The sequence below is a fragment of the Podarcis melisellensis genome (genome assembly GCF_964234715.1).
Source record: "Podarcis melisellensis genome assembly, chromosome: 11".
Taxonomy (NCBI): domain Eukaryota; kingdom Metazoa; phylum Chordata; class Lepidosauria; order Squamata; family Lacertidae; genus Podarcis; species Podarcis melisellensis.
In genome coordinates, this window is record NC_138543.1 from 63158917 (window position 1) to 63178224 (window position 19308).

At 54.8% G+C, this 19308-nt stretch overlaps 1 protein-coding gene across 1 annotated transcript; it reads left to right on the top strand.

The window, feature by feature from the left end:
- Positions 1 to 233: 233 nt before the first annotated feature.
- GBA2 (glucosylceramidase beta 2) lies at positions 234 to 19052 on the top strand. The gene is made up of 17 exons (XM_081929645.1): positions 234 to 490; positions 1618 to 1709; positions 1916 to 2031; positions 2281 to 2499; positions 6256 to 6495; positions 7433 to 7535; positions 7636 to 7789; positions 9630 to 9755; positions 11057 to 11235; positions 11501 to 11605; positions 11857 to 11964; positions 13921 to 14072; positions 14177 to 14283; positions 16492 to 16634; positions 16750 to 16865; positions 18056 to 18247; positions 18341 to 19052. The coding sequence occupies exons 1-17, from the start codon at positions 249 to 251 to the stop codon at positions 18584 to 18586; spliced, it is 2640 nt and encodes an 879-aa protein (XP_081785771.1). The 5' UTR covers positions 234 to 248; the 3' UTR covers positions 18587 to 19052.
- Positions 19053 to 19308: the final 256 nt, after the last annotated feature.

Here is a 19308-nt window from a genome sequence, read left to right on the forward strand (position 1 = left end):
GAACCATCCTCGGCACAGCTCGGCTCCTTCCGCTCCCGCGATCCCGCCCCCGAACCATCCTCGGCACAGCTCGGCTCCTTCCGCCCCCGCCGCGCCGTTGCCGGCTCTGCTGGCTGCTCCGCCCCGTCGGGCAGGGGGCGGGGCGGGCAGGGGGCGGAGGGCCGTTGCTGGCCGAGCCGAGGCGGAGGCGCGGAGCTGCGGACTCGCCCTGCCGGCCGGGCACGCGCAGCTGGGCGCCGCCTGCCCCGATGGCCACCCCGGAGGAGAACGGCGGCAGCGGCCGGCCCGGCGCCCGTCGTCGGGGGAGCTCCCCGCCCGGGGCGCCGGAGCTGATGCGCGCCTTCGAGGGCTCGGCGGCGGCGGGCCGGGGGCTGCCCCGCTGGGGCTGGCGCCTGTGCCTGGCGCACCGCTTCGCCGAGCGCAGGAAGCCCTACCAGGCCTCCGACGTCTCGGCCGCCGACGCCGTCAAGCACCTCGGACTGGCGCTCAGGTCAGCGGCCGCCGACGGGGGAGCCCAGCGGGCGGCGGCAGATCCGCCGACCCCGCCGGGCTGGGGGGGGGGGGAGGAGCCGCCTTGGGCCGCCCCGTCGGGGAGCCGCGCCCGGGCAAAGGTGAGCGGGAGGCCGCTTCCCGCTGGAGCCCGGCGGGCTCGAGCTCTGGCGCCGTGCCCGGGGCGCGCTCCCGGAGCTGCGAAAGGGAGGCCTCCGGGCTGCAGGCGGCGGGGGCGGAGGAGCCCTCCTTCCCCGGGGGACTCGGGACGTGCGCAGAGGCCCCCCGACCCGGCGGGAGGAAGGCGGCGCGGGGCTCCTCTCCCTTCGCAGCTGACGCTGGAGAGGAGCTGGAGCCGCGAGGGGACCTCCTCCTCCTCCTCCTCCTCTTCTGCTGCCCCGGGTCCAAAGGCGTTACGTGCTGCATTAGACGCGGGAGCCTGATATTGCAGTGGCCCACCTGGTGCCCTCGAGCAGGACCTGGGCGCTGCAGCAACACTCCCCTCCTGCGGCGCCAGCCACTGACACTCAGAAACATGAAAGCCTCTGGGGCTGCCAAATAGGGGCTCCAGCGCCCTCGTCTTGGCCAAAAAGGCGCCCCAAGAGGATGCCCCCAACAGTGCTCTTGACAGCCACCCTCCCCAAAAAAGCCTTTGGAAGCCCAGCTGCCCTCTGTGACTAAGCCCGGTCCCCCTTGAAAGCCGCCCAAGCGGAGGGAGGACCCTCGTGGCCTCTGCAGGGACTGGATTCCTTGGGTGGGGTTTGTTTAGTTTTACTCCCAGTAGACCCTCTGAAGTTAATGGGCCGAACTTTGTGGAATGTCACCCATCCTTTAACTGTGTGCTGGTTCTGGGCCTTCGTCATCATAATTTACACTAATTTTGTTGATTTGTCACAGATGATCCTGCTCTTATCTGTAAGCTGCCTGGAGTCCCTGTCAGCAATGAAGGCAGCACCTAACTAAATAAATTGATGATGATGATGATAATAAATGTGCAGCCTCACACATGTAAAGAATAGCAGAGTATAAAAAAACAGATTGCACAGCTGGGGTGGCCCCTAGGCAGGTTCTTAAGATGCATCCAGGGAGCCTGGCCATGACCTTCCAGGTGTGCCTCTCCCTCCTCAGGTACTTCAGGTGGTGGTACCGGAAGACTCGCGTGGAGAAGAAGCAGCCCTTCATCAACCTCTTCAACTCCCAGCCCCTGCGCCAGATCTATGGTGAGCGGGGCGGGGCTGGCTTCTCCTGTGCCCAAGGAGCCGTGCCCAGGGTGACGGGCAGAGCCAGCCGGGGATTCCCTGCAATGGAAGGCAGGGAGCAGAAGAGGGCCTGGCTGGGCCCCTGCCATGGCTTCCTGGTGAAGGGGAAGGGTCTGCCTCCCGCAGGGCTGGAGCTCACCAGCCTGCCACCCTCGCTTTCCCCACAGGCTGCCCGTTGGGGGGTTTTGGCGGTGGCACCATCACACGAGGCTGGCGGGGGGACTTCTGCCGGTGGCAGCTGAACCCTGGGCTCTACCACTACAAGACGGTGATCGCTGACCAGGTGCGTAGCTGTGTGAGGACTCGGCCTCCTGGTCTGTGCCCCTGGGGTGGGTGTGGCAGAGTTGGCGCGGCTGGCCAAGGCTCTGGGGGTCTTGGGACTCTCTGCCCTCTTGGATCAGCTGCCTTGCCAGCCGGAAACCTGCCTCCCTTTCCAGGCCCTGTGTCCCAGGGAGCACCCATCGTGGGTGACTTGGCCCCCCTGTGCTCAGGCTGCCCCTCACATGGCTTTCCACCACCCCCCCAATACCAGTTCACCGTCTGCCTGCGCCGGAAGGGCCAGACCGTCTACCAGCAGGTCTTGTCGATAGAGAAGCCCAGCCGCCTGCAAGAATGGAACTGGGGTTTCTGCGGCCACTACGCTTTCTACCACGCGCTCTACCCCCGCGCCTGGGCTGTCTACCAGCTGCCCGGGCAGGACGTGGTGCTCACCTGTCGGCAGGTCTCCCCCATCATCCCTCACGATTACCAGGTGAGCCTCTTCCGTACCTGTGAAGGTACCTCTTCGGGGGTGAGTGTGATGGGTTGCATTGTTCCGTTGCAGGGAAAGGGAGGTGAGGGCACCTGGGAGCCTTTCAGCTCACATTGTGGGCCCTTTATTGCATGCTCATCCTTTTATTGCATGCTTTTCTCTGGAGAGAAACTCTTTGCACAGCAGTTTTTGGGACCAGCTGGGAAAAGCCAGCAGCCCAGCTGTGTCCGGGGCCTGATTTAGGTTTGATGAGGCCCTCAGCTCCTGAAGGTAATGGGGCCCTTTCTATGTCCAGCTTTGTCAACAACAAATGGTCGCTATATGGCAATTTATGGACCTAACTGGTATCTCAAGCCATTTGCACATGTTGCCCTGCAACCAGTCCATGCAGAATGTTGGCACCCTGTATATAGAAAGGAGCAAACCGGTGCTATTTTTAGGGAGCAGGCTAGCAGGCGGGGCCCATGACTTACATCCTAGGAGCCTACACAACACAAAACACGGTTGCAGTATGTAAGTTTTATTTTATTTGTTTTTTATCTTATATTTTGGAAATGTACATCGTTTCTTTTCCCTTTAAATTTTTTTGGGGCCCCCCAAGAGAGTGGGGCCTTAAGCTATAGCTTGTTGAGCTTACATGTAAATCTGGCCCTGGCTGTGTCCCATCCTGGCAGCAGCTGGAAGGCCGGCCAGTCCCAGCTTGTATCTTGAACCAGCACCTCCTGATTAAGTGGCACTGGGTGAATTCTTTAGCACCCTGAGGCTCCCCCCTCCCCCATGGGGGCGTTTGCACCCTGGCTCCCTCTCAGAGCGGGGGCCCATCCTCCGACACCTGAGGGCCAAGAGCAGCTGGCTGGACTTGGTGAGGGTCCACAAGCAGGCAAGCCTCAGGTGACAGGTGGCTTCAGGTGACGCCGCTTCCCCTGGGAGGTGATGGTGGCCTTGGTGGCTGCTCTGAAAGGGAAGAGGGAAGAGGAGTTATGCTTCCATTCATACTTTTATATGACTATTTATTGAATTTTATAACAAATAATGATACAAATCTCATTCATCGTGTTATATACAATTATTCTCCCTCCCCTCCTCTGGACTTCCCCCTCTGCTGAGTTGTTTAGTTGTATTTATTGTATCCTGCTTTTCCTACACAAAAATAAAATCCCTTATCATTTCTCTAAAATATCTGTTACTCAAATGAAATTGTCAACGTTTATTCAAATCCTGCCAGTGAATCCAGTCCATTCTGTTGTTTCTGCAAATAAACTGTAAATGGTTCCCAGACTCTTTTGAAGTCCTTTTTGTCCTTCTCTCGTAGTTTGTCTGTTAGCTTAGCCAATTCTGCATAGCTCACAGTTTTTCTTGCCATTGTTCCTTTGATGGTATTTCTTCCGTCTTCCAGTATTGTGCGATCAAGATTTTTGCCGCTGTTGTAAATAATGTCCATTTCTCTTTCGGTAACTCTTGATTTGAGATACGTAACAAAAAGGCTTCCATTCAGAGGGTTGAGTAGCTGCCCAAGGCAACAAACACCTTTTTGTGGTTTTGGCACAAGCTGCTCTTCCAAACCAAGAAGGGCATAACAGGTTTTAGTATCTTTATTAAACCTACATGTGGTAGTTTTAATGAGCACGTGGTCAGCAGATTTGTCACTAATGTAGAGAGAGTAATCATCATCATCATCATCTAGAGAGAGTATTGGCAGACTCTCCTCCAGCTCAGTTCACAGGTAGCTTTGCAGCTCTAACTCTCTGGACTAGCATCATGACATGCCTTAAGTAGAGGAAGTGGCGATAGAAGAATCTTCAGGGACCTGAAATACTAGTTTTCAGGGCTTGCTCACTTCCATGTTGTCCTTTCCAAAAGCGCTGTTGACCAGGGTTGCGGAAAGTTTGGGGGTTTCACTCCCAAACCAGAACTGCTGGAATAACCTCTCTAGCAAACAGTGTCTCCGCCGCTGAAACGTTAATTGTCTTACTGAGACAATGAGGCAGAAACTCCCAGTCCAACATCCTGTGACTCTTTCCTGATAGGCAGGCTGGAAACTTGTTCCTTTGGGTGCCATTTGGGACAGAACCCGGGGCCAGGTCAGGAGAGGGTAGCCCTGTGGAAAACAAGAGGAGCCTGTTGCTCCGACTGGACCGTTTTGAGGCGGTTTCACAATGCAAATTGTTTTACGTAAGAGCAGTTCCAAGCCCAATGCAGAGAGCAGCTGGCCCTAAAGTCCCACAACCTGCATCCTTGCTGGTAATAATAATAATAATAATAATAATAATAATAATAATAATAATTAATAACAACAACAACAACTTGTTATTTATACCACGCCCATCTTGCTGGGTTTCCCCAGCCACTCTGGGCGGCTTCCAACTGAATATTAAAAACAATACAGCATCAAACATTAAAGCTTCCCTAAACAGGACTGCCCTTCAGTTGTCTTTTAAAAGTAAAACAGTTGTTTATTGCCTTGACATCTGCTGGGAGGGCGTTCCACAGGGCAGGTGCCACTACCAAGAAGGCCCTCTGCCTGGTTCCTTGTAGCCTCATTTCTCACAGGGAGGGAACTGCCAGAAGGCCCTCAGCGTCCGGGCAGAATGATGGGGGTGGAGACACTCCTTCAGGTATACAGGACCGAGGCCGTTTAGGGCTTTCAAGATCAGCACCAACACTTTGAATTGTGCTCGCAAACGTACTGGGAGCCAATGCAGATCTCTCAGGACTGGTGTTATTTGGTCTCAGCAGCCACTCCCAGTCCCCAGTCTAGTTGCCGCATTCAGGATTTCCAAGTTACCTTCAAAGGGAGCCCCACGTAGAGCGCATTGCAGTAGTCCAAGTGGGAGATAACTAGAGCATACACCACTCTGGCAAGTCAGTCTGTGAGCGCTATTGAAACTTTGCCCCTATTGAAATTCCTTTTGTTACTTTGGGCCCAGTTCTCTAGCCCTGAACTGTGCCATTTCGCTAATGCCAGCAGCGCCGTGAACAGCAGAGACACTCTGATTTGACCAGCACTTGTATGCATATTGGGGTGTGCATTAATCTTTTAGAAACCCAAAACTATGGGGGGGGGACGAAGAACCAATTTTTCCTTCCTTGCCACAAGCTATGAATTCACATGCCAAAAGCCGTGTGTGGCAAGCACAATGCTATCTCTGTAGGATGGCTTGAAACTTACCCATTTCTTTCACTTCAATTTCTTTCAAACTTCCTGGTCTACTGTTATCTCAACATACAAACGTCTCTCTCTTGCTTAGCTGGTTCTCAAGTGTGGCAGGCCCAATGTAAGTATGAATACCAAGCAAACAGTGGAGATCCTTGCCTCCAATGCTGCCTAACAATGCTCTCTTCATCAAACAGCTGAGAAGCCTATCTCCATTCCAGAACCACGAATGCCAACTCAACCAAGCATGTTGCTAACAAGAGAGGGGTTTATAGTTCTGACTATGTCTCAAGAGATCTTCAGGGTAATATTTGTATTTTTAAAAAAGTAAAAACCCAGGACTAGGTTCCAAATATATTATCACCAGTGAGCGGCAAATAAACTAAAATGGCTCTTAAGCTGAAATTAAGATTGATAAAGCAAGTAGATACTTACCTTTGTATTACACTTTTAATCAATATTACTGCACATATCAATATTTAATCAATATTACTGTGCATATCAATATGCTTGTGACGGAAAGGGCTCGGTTGTCCCTGTTTCCTGCCCCACACAGCCTCCTTTCTGCCCCCTGACCCCTTGCTGCCTTTTGTCTCCTCCAGGACACCAGCCTGCCCGTGGGGGCTTTCCTCTGGGACGTGGAGAACCAGAGCGGGGAGGACATGGAGGTCTCCCTCATGTTCACCTTCCAGAACGGCACAGAGTCCAAGGGGGACCGGAGTGGGGGCCACTGGAACGAGCCCTTCTGCCTGGAGAAGGACGGCCGCTGCGTCCGGGGCGTGCTGCTTCACCACTGCCTCCCAGTGAACCCCTACACGCTGGCCATCTCCGCCCGGGAGAAGGTAAGGAGGGGGGCGTTGTGCAGGGAGGACGGGCACCAGGAACGTCCGGAGGGAGGCCAGCCCCTCCTGCCATGGTGGGGGAGATCACTTTGCGTTCCGAAGGCAAGGAAGGATTGGACCCTGATTAATAAAATACACACGAGGCTTGGCCAGCAAGACTCTGGGAGGAAGTGCCAATAATAATCCTTTGTCCCAACCTCGCCCAGGTCCCTTTTATTAACAAAAGAACTTTTAGCACAGCGCTTGTAAGAACCAATCAGATGTCCTCTGAGCATTCCAAAAAAACCTACTACGTGGGTACAAAGTTAGATCAGCGAAATCCTTTTAACTACAAAAACTACTTTGAGCATGCATACACGTTTTTAGGCTAAATAAAACAGGGATCAAGGAGGAATGCATTTCGCAAACCCTGGAGGTTGTAAACAGCAGTAAACAGGAGAGGAGGGATGGCAAGGAAAGATAGGCATCTCTAGCATCTCCTTGTGAACTCTCTTCCTGGCCCTTAAGATCTACCTAGACTAACAAAAGCTACATCAAAGCTACCTTCCATCTTTATGGCCCAGGATGCCTGGTGAAGCAACCAGTCTGTGTTTCAGAATGCTGATATGTGCCTGTCAGGCAGAGAAAATGAACGGGAGAGAAGATGGGCAGAGATGCAGAGGCTTGTGGGATTTGATCAGAAATTATTGTCAATGACTCAAACCCAGTCAACACAATGCTTTCATTGCTGACACAATGGCTTGCTTCATTTTTCATAATTTCTCATAGCAATCCCACCTGACCCCCACAGATCACTCCCCTCTCAACTCACCTGTCTCACAGGTGGGACTCTGGGCTGCTGGGCTTCCTATCCCTGCTGCCCTTCTGCCAGCCCCCTCCCTTGGCGCCCAGTCTTTGCCACAGGGCTGGGTTTCGATTCCTTCGCTCTCCCCTCTAGGCAGGCACCACCGTGACCCACCTCACCACGTTCAACCCTGCTGGCACTGGGCAGGAAGTGTGGCAGGACCTCCTGGCAGATGGCAAGCTGGCGTCCCCACCAGGTGAGCCCCAGGCCCCCCAGGAGGGGGTGGCACAGAGGGGGCAGGAAGGGAGCAGGAGGCCAGGCGCCTTGACGTGCAAAGAGTGTGCTCTCTCTTTCAGGGAAAAGCCCCCCAACGGAGAAGGGGGAGGCTTGTGCTGCAGCTGTGTGTGCCACCTGCACAGTGCCAGCTTCCGGGAACTCGACGCTGGAGTTTGCCTTGGCCTGGGATATGCCCTGCATTCGGTTTGGCTCCAAAGAGAAGGAGCACCGCAGGTGAGCGCCTGCCGCTGTGGCTGGATGATACATTTCTTAAGGTTTGGCTTCATAGCTGAGGGATCACCTGAGGCAAGTGTGGGCCTGATTCCAGCCTCCTCTCGGCCAGGCATTGCGCTGCTGCGGGTGGGGCCGGCTACACTGGCAGGCTGTGCCACAGTGTGCTCAGCTGGCACACCCAGCCTCACCCAGACCGGGTGACGAGAACTTGTGGGCACCCGGGGAAGCTGAATGCTGGAAGAAAGTCCTTTGCACAGCGCAGAGTTAAACTGTGGAACTCTCTGCCTCAGGAGGCAGGGACAGCCCCCGACCTGGAGGGCTTTCCAAGAGAGCGGGAGAGATTCATGGTGGAGGATTAGGAGTAGGCAATTGGGGGCCGCTGGCCGCGTTGGCGCTGCTCTGCTCCCCACAGCCAGAGGCAGCGATGCTTCTGAACCCCCCCCCCCAGGGGAAAGCGTTGCTCTTGCGCTTGGACCCCGGCTTGCGGGAAGAGGATGGTGGCCCAGAGGGGCCATGGGCTTGATCCAGCAGGCACTCTTCTATGTTCTTCTGTCCACGTAAGGAGCTGCACCCCCCTTTGTTCCCAACCTGCTCTGAGGCATTTTCCATTGGGGGGGGCAACGCAGGCAGGCAGGAGAGCAGTCAGCCCCCCCCCCCCGACCGGCCACCTTGTGTTGGCACTGCTGTTTGCAGGCCTCCTGGTCGGTTGGCACAGTCTTACCCCTAGGAAATGACTGGTTCATCCTGGTTCCACTGTCCTGGCTGTGGCCTCCCTTAGCCCCTCCGTGACCCACGCACCGCCCCCCCCCCCCACTGAGCAGGGCTCTGTGCAGACCCCCCCCCCCCAGGAATTGCCCTTGTATCCCTCCCCAAACCAGGGAGATTCCCAGGCCAAGAGGCTGGAGCTGAGCTGTTCGCTCAGGAAATAACTGGATGCAGCCTGTGGCCTTGACTCACTTTGTGCTTTTGTGTCCTGTAGCAAAGAGTTGCTGCTATTTTTTTGAGTTTAGTCCAGGAATCATTGATTGTAGTTGTTGAGTCTGCATTTCTGTTTGTTTCTTATTTGGTAATATTTCGAGAGTTAATTTTATTGTGCAATGTTATATTCTGAATAGACCGTTGAATATTATTTTCTGTTAGTCGATTGTTTAAAAGTAATATTTATGAGGACTTACTGGCATTGGGTGGGATTTTTCCTGGGCGTGGGATCTTCCCAGTGCTTCCTGTTGCTTCTCCGGCTTGGAAACTGCCTTGGGTGGAGCAATACAGAAAGTGGTAAACAAACTAAAAGTGAAATGGAAAATGGGAAATTGAGGGAGTTGACCTGAGAGGGTGAGAGAGAAATGCAAGCCATGTGGAGGCCGGGCAGAGTGGCTGGACCCGTCCTCTGCCAGGCCCTGCCAGCCTCCCCATTTTGCCTCTTCCCCTGAGTGGGACTTGAACTGGGTGCCCTTTTCCTGCTCTAGAAGAAGATGAGGGTGGGAGGGGGGTAGAGGAAGACCCCCGTCATTCCCATGGCATCCCGTCTGCCACCTCCTGACTGTGCAGAGGGCACCCCCCCCCAGACTGGCACATGGGCATCTCTCCCCTCCCCAATTGAAGGCTGGCAGGGAGGTCCGCATCTCTCCCCTCAAGCAGAAGGGGCTTAATCCCAGCCCTACTGCAGCCCTTTGGGAGGTGGGAAGCCAGCACAAAGGCCTCTCGCCCAGAGACCTCGCCTGCTCCCTGGGAGCAGCCTGACGTGGGCAAGGAGCGGGCAGAGGGTCCCTGTCTGCTGTTTCTGGCGAGTGTTGAGTCTGCTGTCCTAATGTACCTTCCTCTTCCTCCTTTTCCTCTGCAGGAGGTACACACGCTTCTTTGGCAGCAGGGGAGACGCCTGCCCGGCTCTCTCTCACTACACCCTCTCGTGCTACCAGGCATGGGAGGAGAAGATTGAGGCCTGGCAGCGCCCCATCCTGGAGAACAGGTACAGCCCTCCCTCTGCTGGCAGACACAGATCCTGGCCTCCAGGAAGGGCCTGGGGGGGCTCCCCCCACCTGAGGGGGTTCTCCTGGCCAGGCTGCGCAGGGACCCACACCAGGCCAGAGGGCCCAGGCCAGGGCAGGCGAGTGCATGGGGATCCGTGATGTGAGCTGCCCCCATGGGACAGTCCTGCCCCTCCCGGAGCATGGTGTGGCCCTCTGCCCCCCCCCCAGCTCCCTTTCCTTCCCTAATAGGGCAAGACCCTCCGATATATCTGCCAGGCACCAAATGGCCCCTTAAACCCAGCAGAACAGCTGTTTGCCCGGCAGGTGCCTAAACTACCGTATTTTTCGCTCTATAGGACGCACATTTTCCTCTCCAAAAATTAAGGGGAAATGTGTGTGCGTTCTATGGAGCGAATGCAGGCTCCTTGGCTTCAGCGATAGCAATGCAAAGCCTCCAAAGCGCTCCGGAGGTTTCGCGTTGCTTTCGCTGAAGCCGCCTGAAGCCCCCGGACCGCAGCTGGAACTCCTTAGTCCATAGCGGGAGTTCCCTCTGTGCTCCAAAGGCTTGCGGATAGCCGCCTGAAGCCTGGAGAGCGAGAGGGGTCGGTGCACACCAATCCCTCTTGCTCTCCAGGCTTCGCTGGGGCTCGCTGGATTTTTTGCTGGAAGGGGCTCCGTTTCTCCTCCCGCTTCGCTGAAGGGGCGCTGCGCAGAGAGGGAGAGAATTGTTTTTTCCTGTTCTCCCCCTCCTATGGTCCGGTGCGTCCTATAGAGCAAAAAATCCAGTAAATGACCCTCCAAGTCGCTTCCAATTCTCCAATTCTATGGTCTCAGCTCCGTTGCTTGGCCACCGCTTGCTCATAAAATTATTCATTTGTCCCAGTTTGCAAGAGGGAGAAACACGCACAGTGGGAATGGCCTGAACTATGGACTAAGGCAGAGGTTTTTAAACTGCGGTTGCCAACCTGGTGCCCAGAAATCTCTAGATAGTTGCGATTGGACCCATGCCAGTAGCCAAGATGTCTGGCCCCTGGCTAATTTCTAGCCCTGCTCCCAGGTGGGGGCTTGGGGATCCCTGCGCCTCCTTCCTTGTGACAGAATCCCAGAATTGCGGAGTAGGAGGGGGGTCCCAGAGATCATCTCTCCCCCCCCCCCGGCACCTGGCAGGTGGTCGTCTGGGCTCTGATAAAGGAGGGTCCTCCCCCTCCTGTGGTTTTGAGGGAGGGCGTGGCGGTGCCCGGCTGGTTCTTCCTTGGGGGGGCCCATGTACAAGTGCCTTTCTTTCCGCCCCCCATTTCAGCGACCTGCCCCCCTGGTACAAGTCCGCCATCTTCAATGAGCTGTATTTCCTGGCAGACGGAGGGACCCTGTGGGTGGAGCTTGAGCCGGAAGACCCCGCGGCCGCCCTGGGGGCCTCCCTGGGCCTCTCCCAGCACCTTGCCGTCCTGAAGGAGTACGGGAGGTTTGCATACCTGGAAGGTAAGGGGCAGGACTCTGCCCTGTGGCATGTGGCGGGAGGGGGGAGGGAAGGGCACCAGGGACTTTGCCACCCCCAGCCTTGGGTCAGACTGAGGCACCACAAATTTAGAGCAATGTGCACCTTGGGAACTGTAGTTGCCCTTCCCAGCACCCGTAAACTACAGTTCCCAGGATTATGGAAGGGGGGAGTTCTTTGGATGAATGGTGTGTGCATTCTTGGGGCTGGGAGTTCCGCCGGTGCCCACCTTCCCTCTGCTGCTTCCAGGCCAGGAGTACCTCATGTACAACACCTACGACGTCCATTTCTACGCCTCCTTTGCCCTCGCCATGCTGTGGCCCAAACTGGAGCTGAGTCTGCAGTACGACATGGGTGGGTGAGCCTCCACCCTCCCTCTGCCCGTCTGCCCACCCCCTCTCAGTCGTCTCTCCCCCCCCCAACGCTCCACGGGAGGGCCTCTGCTGGAGTCGGGTCCCGGGGGTGAACGGGGGGGGGGCAGGAGCAGGGCATTGCTTCTCCCTGGCTTTTTGTGGGGAGGCCAAGGCCCCTTGAGCCAAAGGGGGGAGGGCAAGAGAGAGCGAGACCCCTCAACCCTAGACCCCCCCCCTCTCTCTCTCCCGCAGCGGCCGCCATCCTGAGCGAGGACACCCGGCCGCGCATGTACCTGATGAGCGGGCAGACGGCGCAAGTGAAGCTGCGCAACGTGGTTCCCCACGACATCGGGGAGCCTGGTGAGGCCGCGCATCCAGAGCCGCCCTGGCGCTCCCCGGGCAAAGGGCAGCCCCCCACCTTGGCAAAAGAGGCTCAGGCTGATCTCACGGCAGGCACAGCGATGGCCCCCGGCCCCCACTTGCCAGATCCGAGAACCCCCCCTTCCAGCTGAGGGCGCATCTCATTAATTTCCTGTATTACATTTCTATCCCACCTTTTTCTCCCAGGAGCTCAAAAGGGTGCCAGCGATACTCCCTGCACACATTTAGTCTCCACTACACCCCTGCGAAGGGACGCGGGTGGCGCTGTGGGTTAAACCACAGAGCCTAGGACTTCCTGATCAGAAGGTTGGCGGTTCGAATCCCCACAATGACAGGGTGAGCTCCCGGTGCTCAGTCCCTGCTCCTGCCAACCTAGCAGTTCGAAAGCATGTCAAAGTGCAAGTAGATAAATAGGTACCTCTCCGGCGGGAAGGTAAACGGCGTTTCCGTGGGCTGCTCTGGTTCGCCAGAAGCGGCTTAGTCCTGCTGGCCACATGACCCGGAGGCTGTACGCCGGCTCCCTCGGCCAATAAAGCGAGATGAGCGCCACAACCCCAGAGTCGACCACAACTGGACCTAATGGTCAGGGGTCCCTTTACCTTACACCCCTGCGAGGGAGGCTAGGCTGAGAGGCAGCAATTGGCCCCCAAGACACCCAGTGAGCTTAGCGGCCCCGTGGTTTTTTTTTAAAAAAATAGTTTTTATTAAAGAAGTTCTTGTGTTACAAAACAAACAAACAAGGAAAGGTCCATAGAGCGTCTCCCCCATCGGTTCCAAGAGCCTTGTTTGCACTTCATTGACATTTGGCCTGAGACTCTCCTGTCATAGCCCAGTGGGGATTGGAACCCGGGTCTCCCTCCCAGGTCCCAGTAGCCCAACGCTTGACCCGCTGCCGCTCCCTGGCTCTCCAGTCGAGGCCCATGTCAGGCAGGATGAGGCCTGAGAGTCTCCCTAAGCCGCTGCTGCTTCTTGGCATTCACCGCCAGCTCAGTTGCCCCCCAGTGCCCCCTCTGATCTCGGGTGAAAGGGGGTCCTTTCTGTGCATTTTTGCCCTCTCTCCGTGGGGCTGCCTCTGCCCTCAGAGGGGCCTGAGACACACTTGGAGTGTCTCCCCCATCTCCTCCTCAGGGTGGATTTGATTTAAATCGATTTCAATCACAATTTCGATCACTAGTCAGTAAGACTTGGTTTCAATCATTTTTTACAGAAAGACTCCTTCTTGCTGGTACAATCTTAATATTTACAACCAGATGAAGGTTTCCTTTTTGGAATAATAAATTTTCAGAGTAGTTTTTACAGTTATATCAGAAATTACTGATGTGGTTATACTATTAGAAATACATAGAAAGAGAATTATGAAATTACGGTGAGGTTTAATAAGTTAATTGTTTAGATTTGGACAGCTTTTCTGCTGTACTTTATTGGAGAAAAACAATAGTTTCCTTAATAACAATTTAAACAATTTGTTTAACTAAAACAATAACATTACAGCATATGTATCCATGTTTGTTAACTGATGTGGTTAAACGATTCTTTTTTAAAAAGCAACTTGAACTGAGTTTTAGCACACATAAAAAAACTTAAAACAAATCCTTATTTCCTGATGAATAGCCTTTGGACTATAATGTAACTTGAACAGAAAACCTTTGGAAAGATTTTCCTTCTGAAAGCATTTTATTTTAAAAATCAGATTTAAATTTTAAAAAATCTGTTTTTTAATTTTTTTTAAAAAAGACACGATTGATTTTTATCCACCCTGGTCCTCCTCCTTTGCTTCTCCCACCTGTCTCCCTTGTCAGCCCTCTTTCTGCTTGACTGTTCTCAGGTGCGTGCCCGGATCGTGCCCTGGCTGCAGACTCCCAAGGGTGTAGGGCTGGGGCAGCGGGCAGGGCACCCCCTGGGCCTCACTCTCCCCCCTCCTCTCCCCCCCCCCAGATGACGAGCCCTGGCAGCACCTCAACGCCTACCTGATCCACGACACGGCCGCCTGGAAGGACCTGAACCTGAAGTTTGTGCTGCAGGTGTATCGCGACTACTACCTCACGAAGGACTCTGCCTACCTGCGGGACATGTGGCCCGTCTGCCAGGTAAGGCCAGGAGGTGGGCTGGGGGGCGGTGGCAAGGCTGGGGCAGGCCATGGCAGGGGGCAGGCCCCAAACGCCCCCCACCTCCTCCCTTCCACTCCCTGCAGGCCGTGATGGAGTCCGAGCTGAAGTTTGACAAGGACGGCGACGGCCTCATTGAGAACTCTGGCTTCGCCGACCAGACCTACGACGCCTGGGTGGTGACGGGCGCCAGGTGAGCAGGCAGGAGGGGGTGGGCTGGATGACCCTCGGGGGGGGGCCTTTCCAACCGGGATTCTTTGAGGAGGGCCGCCCTGGCCAAGTGCTGGGCTGGGCTCAACCCCCCCAGGTGGTTGCAGCGGCAGAGTGGTCAGTTTTGGGGCAGGCCCAGGCAGGCATCTGGCGGGGAGGGTCTGCGCTTTGAAAGGGGAGGGGCTCCCTCTGCCAAAATGGCTGCCAAGGCTGAGAGGGCAAAACAAGAACAACAAACCTCTGGTTTCGTGAAACACACTCAATAAACACACAAGACGTAACCGGCTGTACTTTTGAATAAATAAGGTATATTATTCATTGTATCAAACTGTAGATTCCAACGGAAGTCTCATAAAGTTCAACGAAAAAAGCAGAAGACCCAGTGGAGCAGTTCATTCTCTAGTCAGTTCATGCATAAGGTCCACACATACATAGGTTTCTGTTCCACCTGCCTGTTCACAGAGTCCAATACAGTGGTACCTTGGGTTAAGTACAGTGGTACCTTGGGTTAAGTACAGTGGTACCTCGGGTTAAGTACTTAATTTGTTCCAGAGGTCCGTTCTTAACCTGAAACTGTTCTTAACCTGAAGTACCACTTTAGCTAATGGGGCCTCCTGCTGCCGCTGCGCCACAGCTGCATGATTTCTGTTCTCATCCTGAAGCAAAGTTCTTAACCCGAGGTACTATTTCTGAGTTAGCAAAGTCTGTAACCTGAAGCGTCTGTAACCCGAGGTCCCACTGTAATCCACATGAAGGGTTGTTACAGTTCCACAGAGTCTTTTGCAGGAACTGACTAGAGAGCCCCCTCCTCAGTTTTTAAAAATATTTTTATTAATTTTCAAAAAATCTGCAAGATGCAGTGTCATTACACAGGATCTGATGACAGCATGCGGAATCCATATGCAATTAGAGATCGCGGTTGAACAAGAATAGACATGGAATGAAGCCCAAGTAAATAAATACACCAGAGGCGTGTTGGGTGCCTGGAAGGCAGCAACTGGAACGGATTATGGCACAGATTGGATGTTTAAACAAGGCAGGAATGCAAAACACGGGCCTTGCCATACCAAGGGAAAGGACGGCAGTATTCAAATAAGCCTGCGACTCAGTGGCCCTTTTGGTTTGTGGGCCAAGGAGGGGTCCTCAGCCCTGTTCCTCCTTGCTTACAAATGAAATAAAGGCAAAGCAGATGCTACAACCCCCCCCCCTTTTTCTTTCTTTGGCCCCAAAGGACTCTCGGCTTGGTCTTAGATTTTCCAGCCATGCAATATCCCACATTTCATGTGTCAAGTAGCAAGACTGGCCCCATCTCTTTTTTAAAAAATAATTTTTATTAAAGCTTTACATTTTTTTTAACATCAAAATATCATAATATATAACAAAAATACCATTCCCCAATTCTCCCCCCCCCCATGACTTCCCTCCACTTCCTCTTCTGGTACACAATAATTCATTACAGAATTAAAGATAAGAGTTTATAAGTAGAGATAAATTCATATTAGTCCAGATTCGTCGTGGTAGCTTTTCTGTGCTCAAGATACACGTTGATCTACCCACACGTAGTTGTTATTCTTGAGAAACGTAGAAAATAACAGGATATATTTATCCGAAAGTCTTCAAACTTACAGGACCCTTTAAAAATTAGCTGATGAAGGTGAATACATGGAAACAGGGCCCTGTCCTGGTTTCTAATCCATAATTGACTTCTGACTTCTGCTCAATGATTGAAACCAAGACCTCCACCCTAGCAGGTGCTGCTAAGTTGTGTTAATTAAGCTGTTGGCTATAGTATATAAAGAGCAGCACCTGGCTCTTTCAGTACCCTGGTGGTTGGGTTGATGGATGGGTCATGCTTATTGATATAATAATGTAAAAGGAGTTTTTGTTATTAAAACCTAGCAAAGTTATTTTGCGTTCCTTGTAACGTGTGGTCTCCCCAGCACGCTTTCTGCAGCACAACTAATCTGCAAATAGCCAACAGCGCCCCCCTCTGGCTAGACACAGCAAGAGGCCAGAGCAGTGAATCCCTCTCAGCTGCAGCCCACCGGTCTGAGGACCCCAAAGCCCCAGAGCTGCTCTGCCCTCCAGCCCCCCTTCTGGTGGTGGCCCCAGCGTGGGCCCCGGTTTCCCAGCCAGGTGCCCGTGTGCCAGGGCCGGCTCCCACCAACCTCCTCCTCCTTTGCCTTGGCAGCTCCTACTGCGGAAGCCTGTGGCTGGCGGCTCTCAGCATGATGTGCCAGATGGCGCAGCTCCTGGGCGAGGAGGATGCCCGGCAGACGTACTCTGCCATCCTGGCGAAGGGCACAGTGGCCTTCGAGAAGCTGCTCTGGAACGGTGCGTGGGGGCAAAGGCAGCTGCCTGCCTGCCTTCTCCGGGGGTGGGGACTCTGGGATGTCTGCAGGCGTCCCCCTCCCACCCGGGATCACCCTCCCTCCGTCCTCTCCTCCAGGGAAGTACTATAACTACGACAGCAGCAACAGCACCTCCTCGGACAGCATCATGTCTGACCAGCTGGCTGGGCAGTGGTTCCTCCGCGCTTGCGGCCTGGGAGAAGGCAAGTCTGAGGTGAGGAGGGCAAGGAGGGTCCCCAGAGGGGGGGGGGCTTGTCCACAGTCGCGAGGGTCCAACCAGGACGCAGGGAGTCATCCTTGGTCAGCTTCCATGGCAGTGGAGGGTCAGCCTGTGGAGGGACTCCCCTCCTTTTCCCAGGGGTTGGTGGGGGGTCAGGCACCCCTCCTGGAGGCTCACATCAGATCACTTTCAAAAGACACCCAAAAGCAGCCCTGTGCAGGGAAAGCGCCTGCTGAATCTCCAGTGGCAGAGAGTTCCATAGGACTTGGTTGAGGACCCTAAAGCATGGGTAGGCAAAGTAAGGCCCAGGGGCCGGATCCAGCCCAATCGCCTTCTCAGTCCGGTCTGCAGAAGATCTGGCAATCAGTGTGTTTTTACATGACTAGAATGTGTTCCTTTAATTAAAATGCATCTCTGGGTTATTTGTGGGGCATAGGAATTCGTTCATATTTTTTTCCAAGATATAGTCTGGCCTCCCACAAGGCCTGAGGGACAGTGGACTGGCCCAGGTCTGAAAGCGTTTGCTGACCTTGGGGTCCTAAAGGCTGTTTTATACAGCCATCAGCTGAGTCTTGCAAACTCAGTTGACCAGAGATGCTACAGCAGATGATCTCCGTGGCTGAGCTGGAACAGAAGCGCTCAGGGACCCTGGACCTCCGTTGTTCCGGGCTTGTGGTTTTAATACCTTGTTGGGGCAACCCAGTCAGATGGACAGCATATGAATAATAACTATAATTATTAATATTATTTACTGTTTTTTTCACGTCTATAAGATGCCCCCATGTATAAGCCACCCCCTATTTTGGGGGACTCAGTTTTAAGAAAGTGAGGGGAGATGCCCCCAAGTTGTTGAGCTTCTGCCCCCTTGCCGCTGCGGGTGGGAAACACTCCCTAGATCATTTTCCGCCTGCAGCAGCACGACCCCAGTTTTTTGACATGATTTTTGAGCCAAAAGCCTCATCTAACACACAGAAAAATACATTATTAAGATTTGTATGCCGCCCTTCATCTGAAGATATCGGGGTGGTTTGCAGCATAAAAACAGACAGTCAAAAGACAAAATGCAGAATAGAATTAAAGCGAGGGGCCAGAGTCCTGCCCACCCTCCCTCTGCCCCTCCCGCACTGCCGGGCGGGCTGGACTAGATGGCCCTTGGGGTCCCCCGCTGCTCTCCCTCCCTGCAGGTCTTCCCCCAGAGCCACGTGCTGAGCGCCCTGAAGACCATCTTTGAGCGGAACGTCATGGGCTTCTCCCAGGGGACGATGGGCGCCGTCAACGGCATGCGTCCCAGCGGGGTCCCTGACCGCTCCAGCGTCCAGTCGGACGAGGTTTGGGTTGGCGTGGTGTATGCCCTGGCCGCCACCATGATCCAGGAGGTGAGCAGGGGGTGGGCACGGGGATGGGCGGGCAAGAGCGGCAGGCTGGGCTGGCTCTCACCCCCTCTCCTCCTCTTCCTCCTCCTCCTCCAGGGGCTGGTCCAGGAGGGCTTCCGCACGGCCGAGGGCTGCTACCGGACGGTGTGGGAGAGGCTGGGCATGGCCTTCCAGACGCCCGAGGCCTATTGCCAGAGAAGGGTCTATCGCTCGCTGGCCTACATGCGCCCCCTCAGCATCTGGAGCATGCAGCTGGCCCTGGAGCGCAGGGGGGCAGGGGAGGCCCGGGCGCCCCCCACTTCCTCAGAGGCCTCTGACCCCCCCATTGCCGTGAGCCCATGAAGCGGCTCCCTTCCTCCCTCCCACTGCAGGCGTGGGGGTCCCACAACTGGTCAGCCAGGAAGGAGGGCCTGTGGGTGGGGCTGCTGCCACCTCCCTGTTGGGCAAGGCCCCCCTAGGGTCCTTAAGCATGTGGGGGGGGCCTGCATGGCTGAGCCACTCCCCAACGGGGGGGGTTCTTGTTGCTGCACGGTGTGTATGAAGGATCTTTCTCTGCCCCCCCCTTTCTGACTGCCCTTTCCTCTTGGGGTCAGTGGCAGGTGTCCCTGCCTGCCCCCCCAGTTCCCAAGAGGAGCGGTGCTCCCTTTTCAAGGGGGTGGTGGAGGAAGGGGCCCTTCACCACCTGCTCCCCCCCTTTTCTCTCCTACGATTGATTTGCACACAATCAAGCTCTGTACAATCTGGGGGCTGCCCCAGAGTTATTTTTAGATGCAGAATAATTTTAATTTAAAATAAACAGTTGTTGGCATGGGGGGGCTCTCTGTGTATTTTTGTGGGTGGATGTCTGTTGCTCCAGGTGTGCTTTTAGGGGGTGGGACTGGCCCCCCTTTTCCCTGGCCATTCCTGGGGCTTACCTGGCCTGTTGGGTCTGTGGCCCAGCATAGTTCCCTAAATGTGGGGAGGGGGATGCATCAACGTCCTGCCGTGCCCCCCCCCCCGTGATCCTCTGTGTTTCCAAGGAGTGCCTGCCTCTCGGCCTTCTCCGGGGGTCCTCTGGGATGCCA

Bases quoted from the DNA above. Each gene is read 5' to 3' on its own strand.
- GBA2 (XM_081929645.1), top strand. From the start codon at position 249: ATGGCCACCCCGGAGGAGAACGGCGGCAGCGGCCGGCCCGGCGCCCGT. The intron at 7,790-9,629 runs GTGAGCGCCTGC...TTTCCTCTGCAG, and splicing joins AAAGAGAAGGAGCACCGCAG to GAGGTACACACGCTTCTTTG. The intron at 14,284-16,491 runs GTGAGCAGGCAG...TTGCCTTGGCAG, and splicing joins TGGGTGGTGACGGGCGCCAG to CTCCTACTGCGGAAGCCTGT.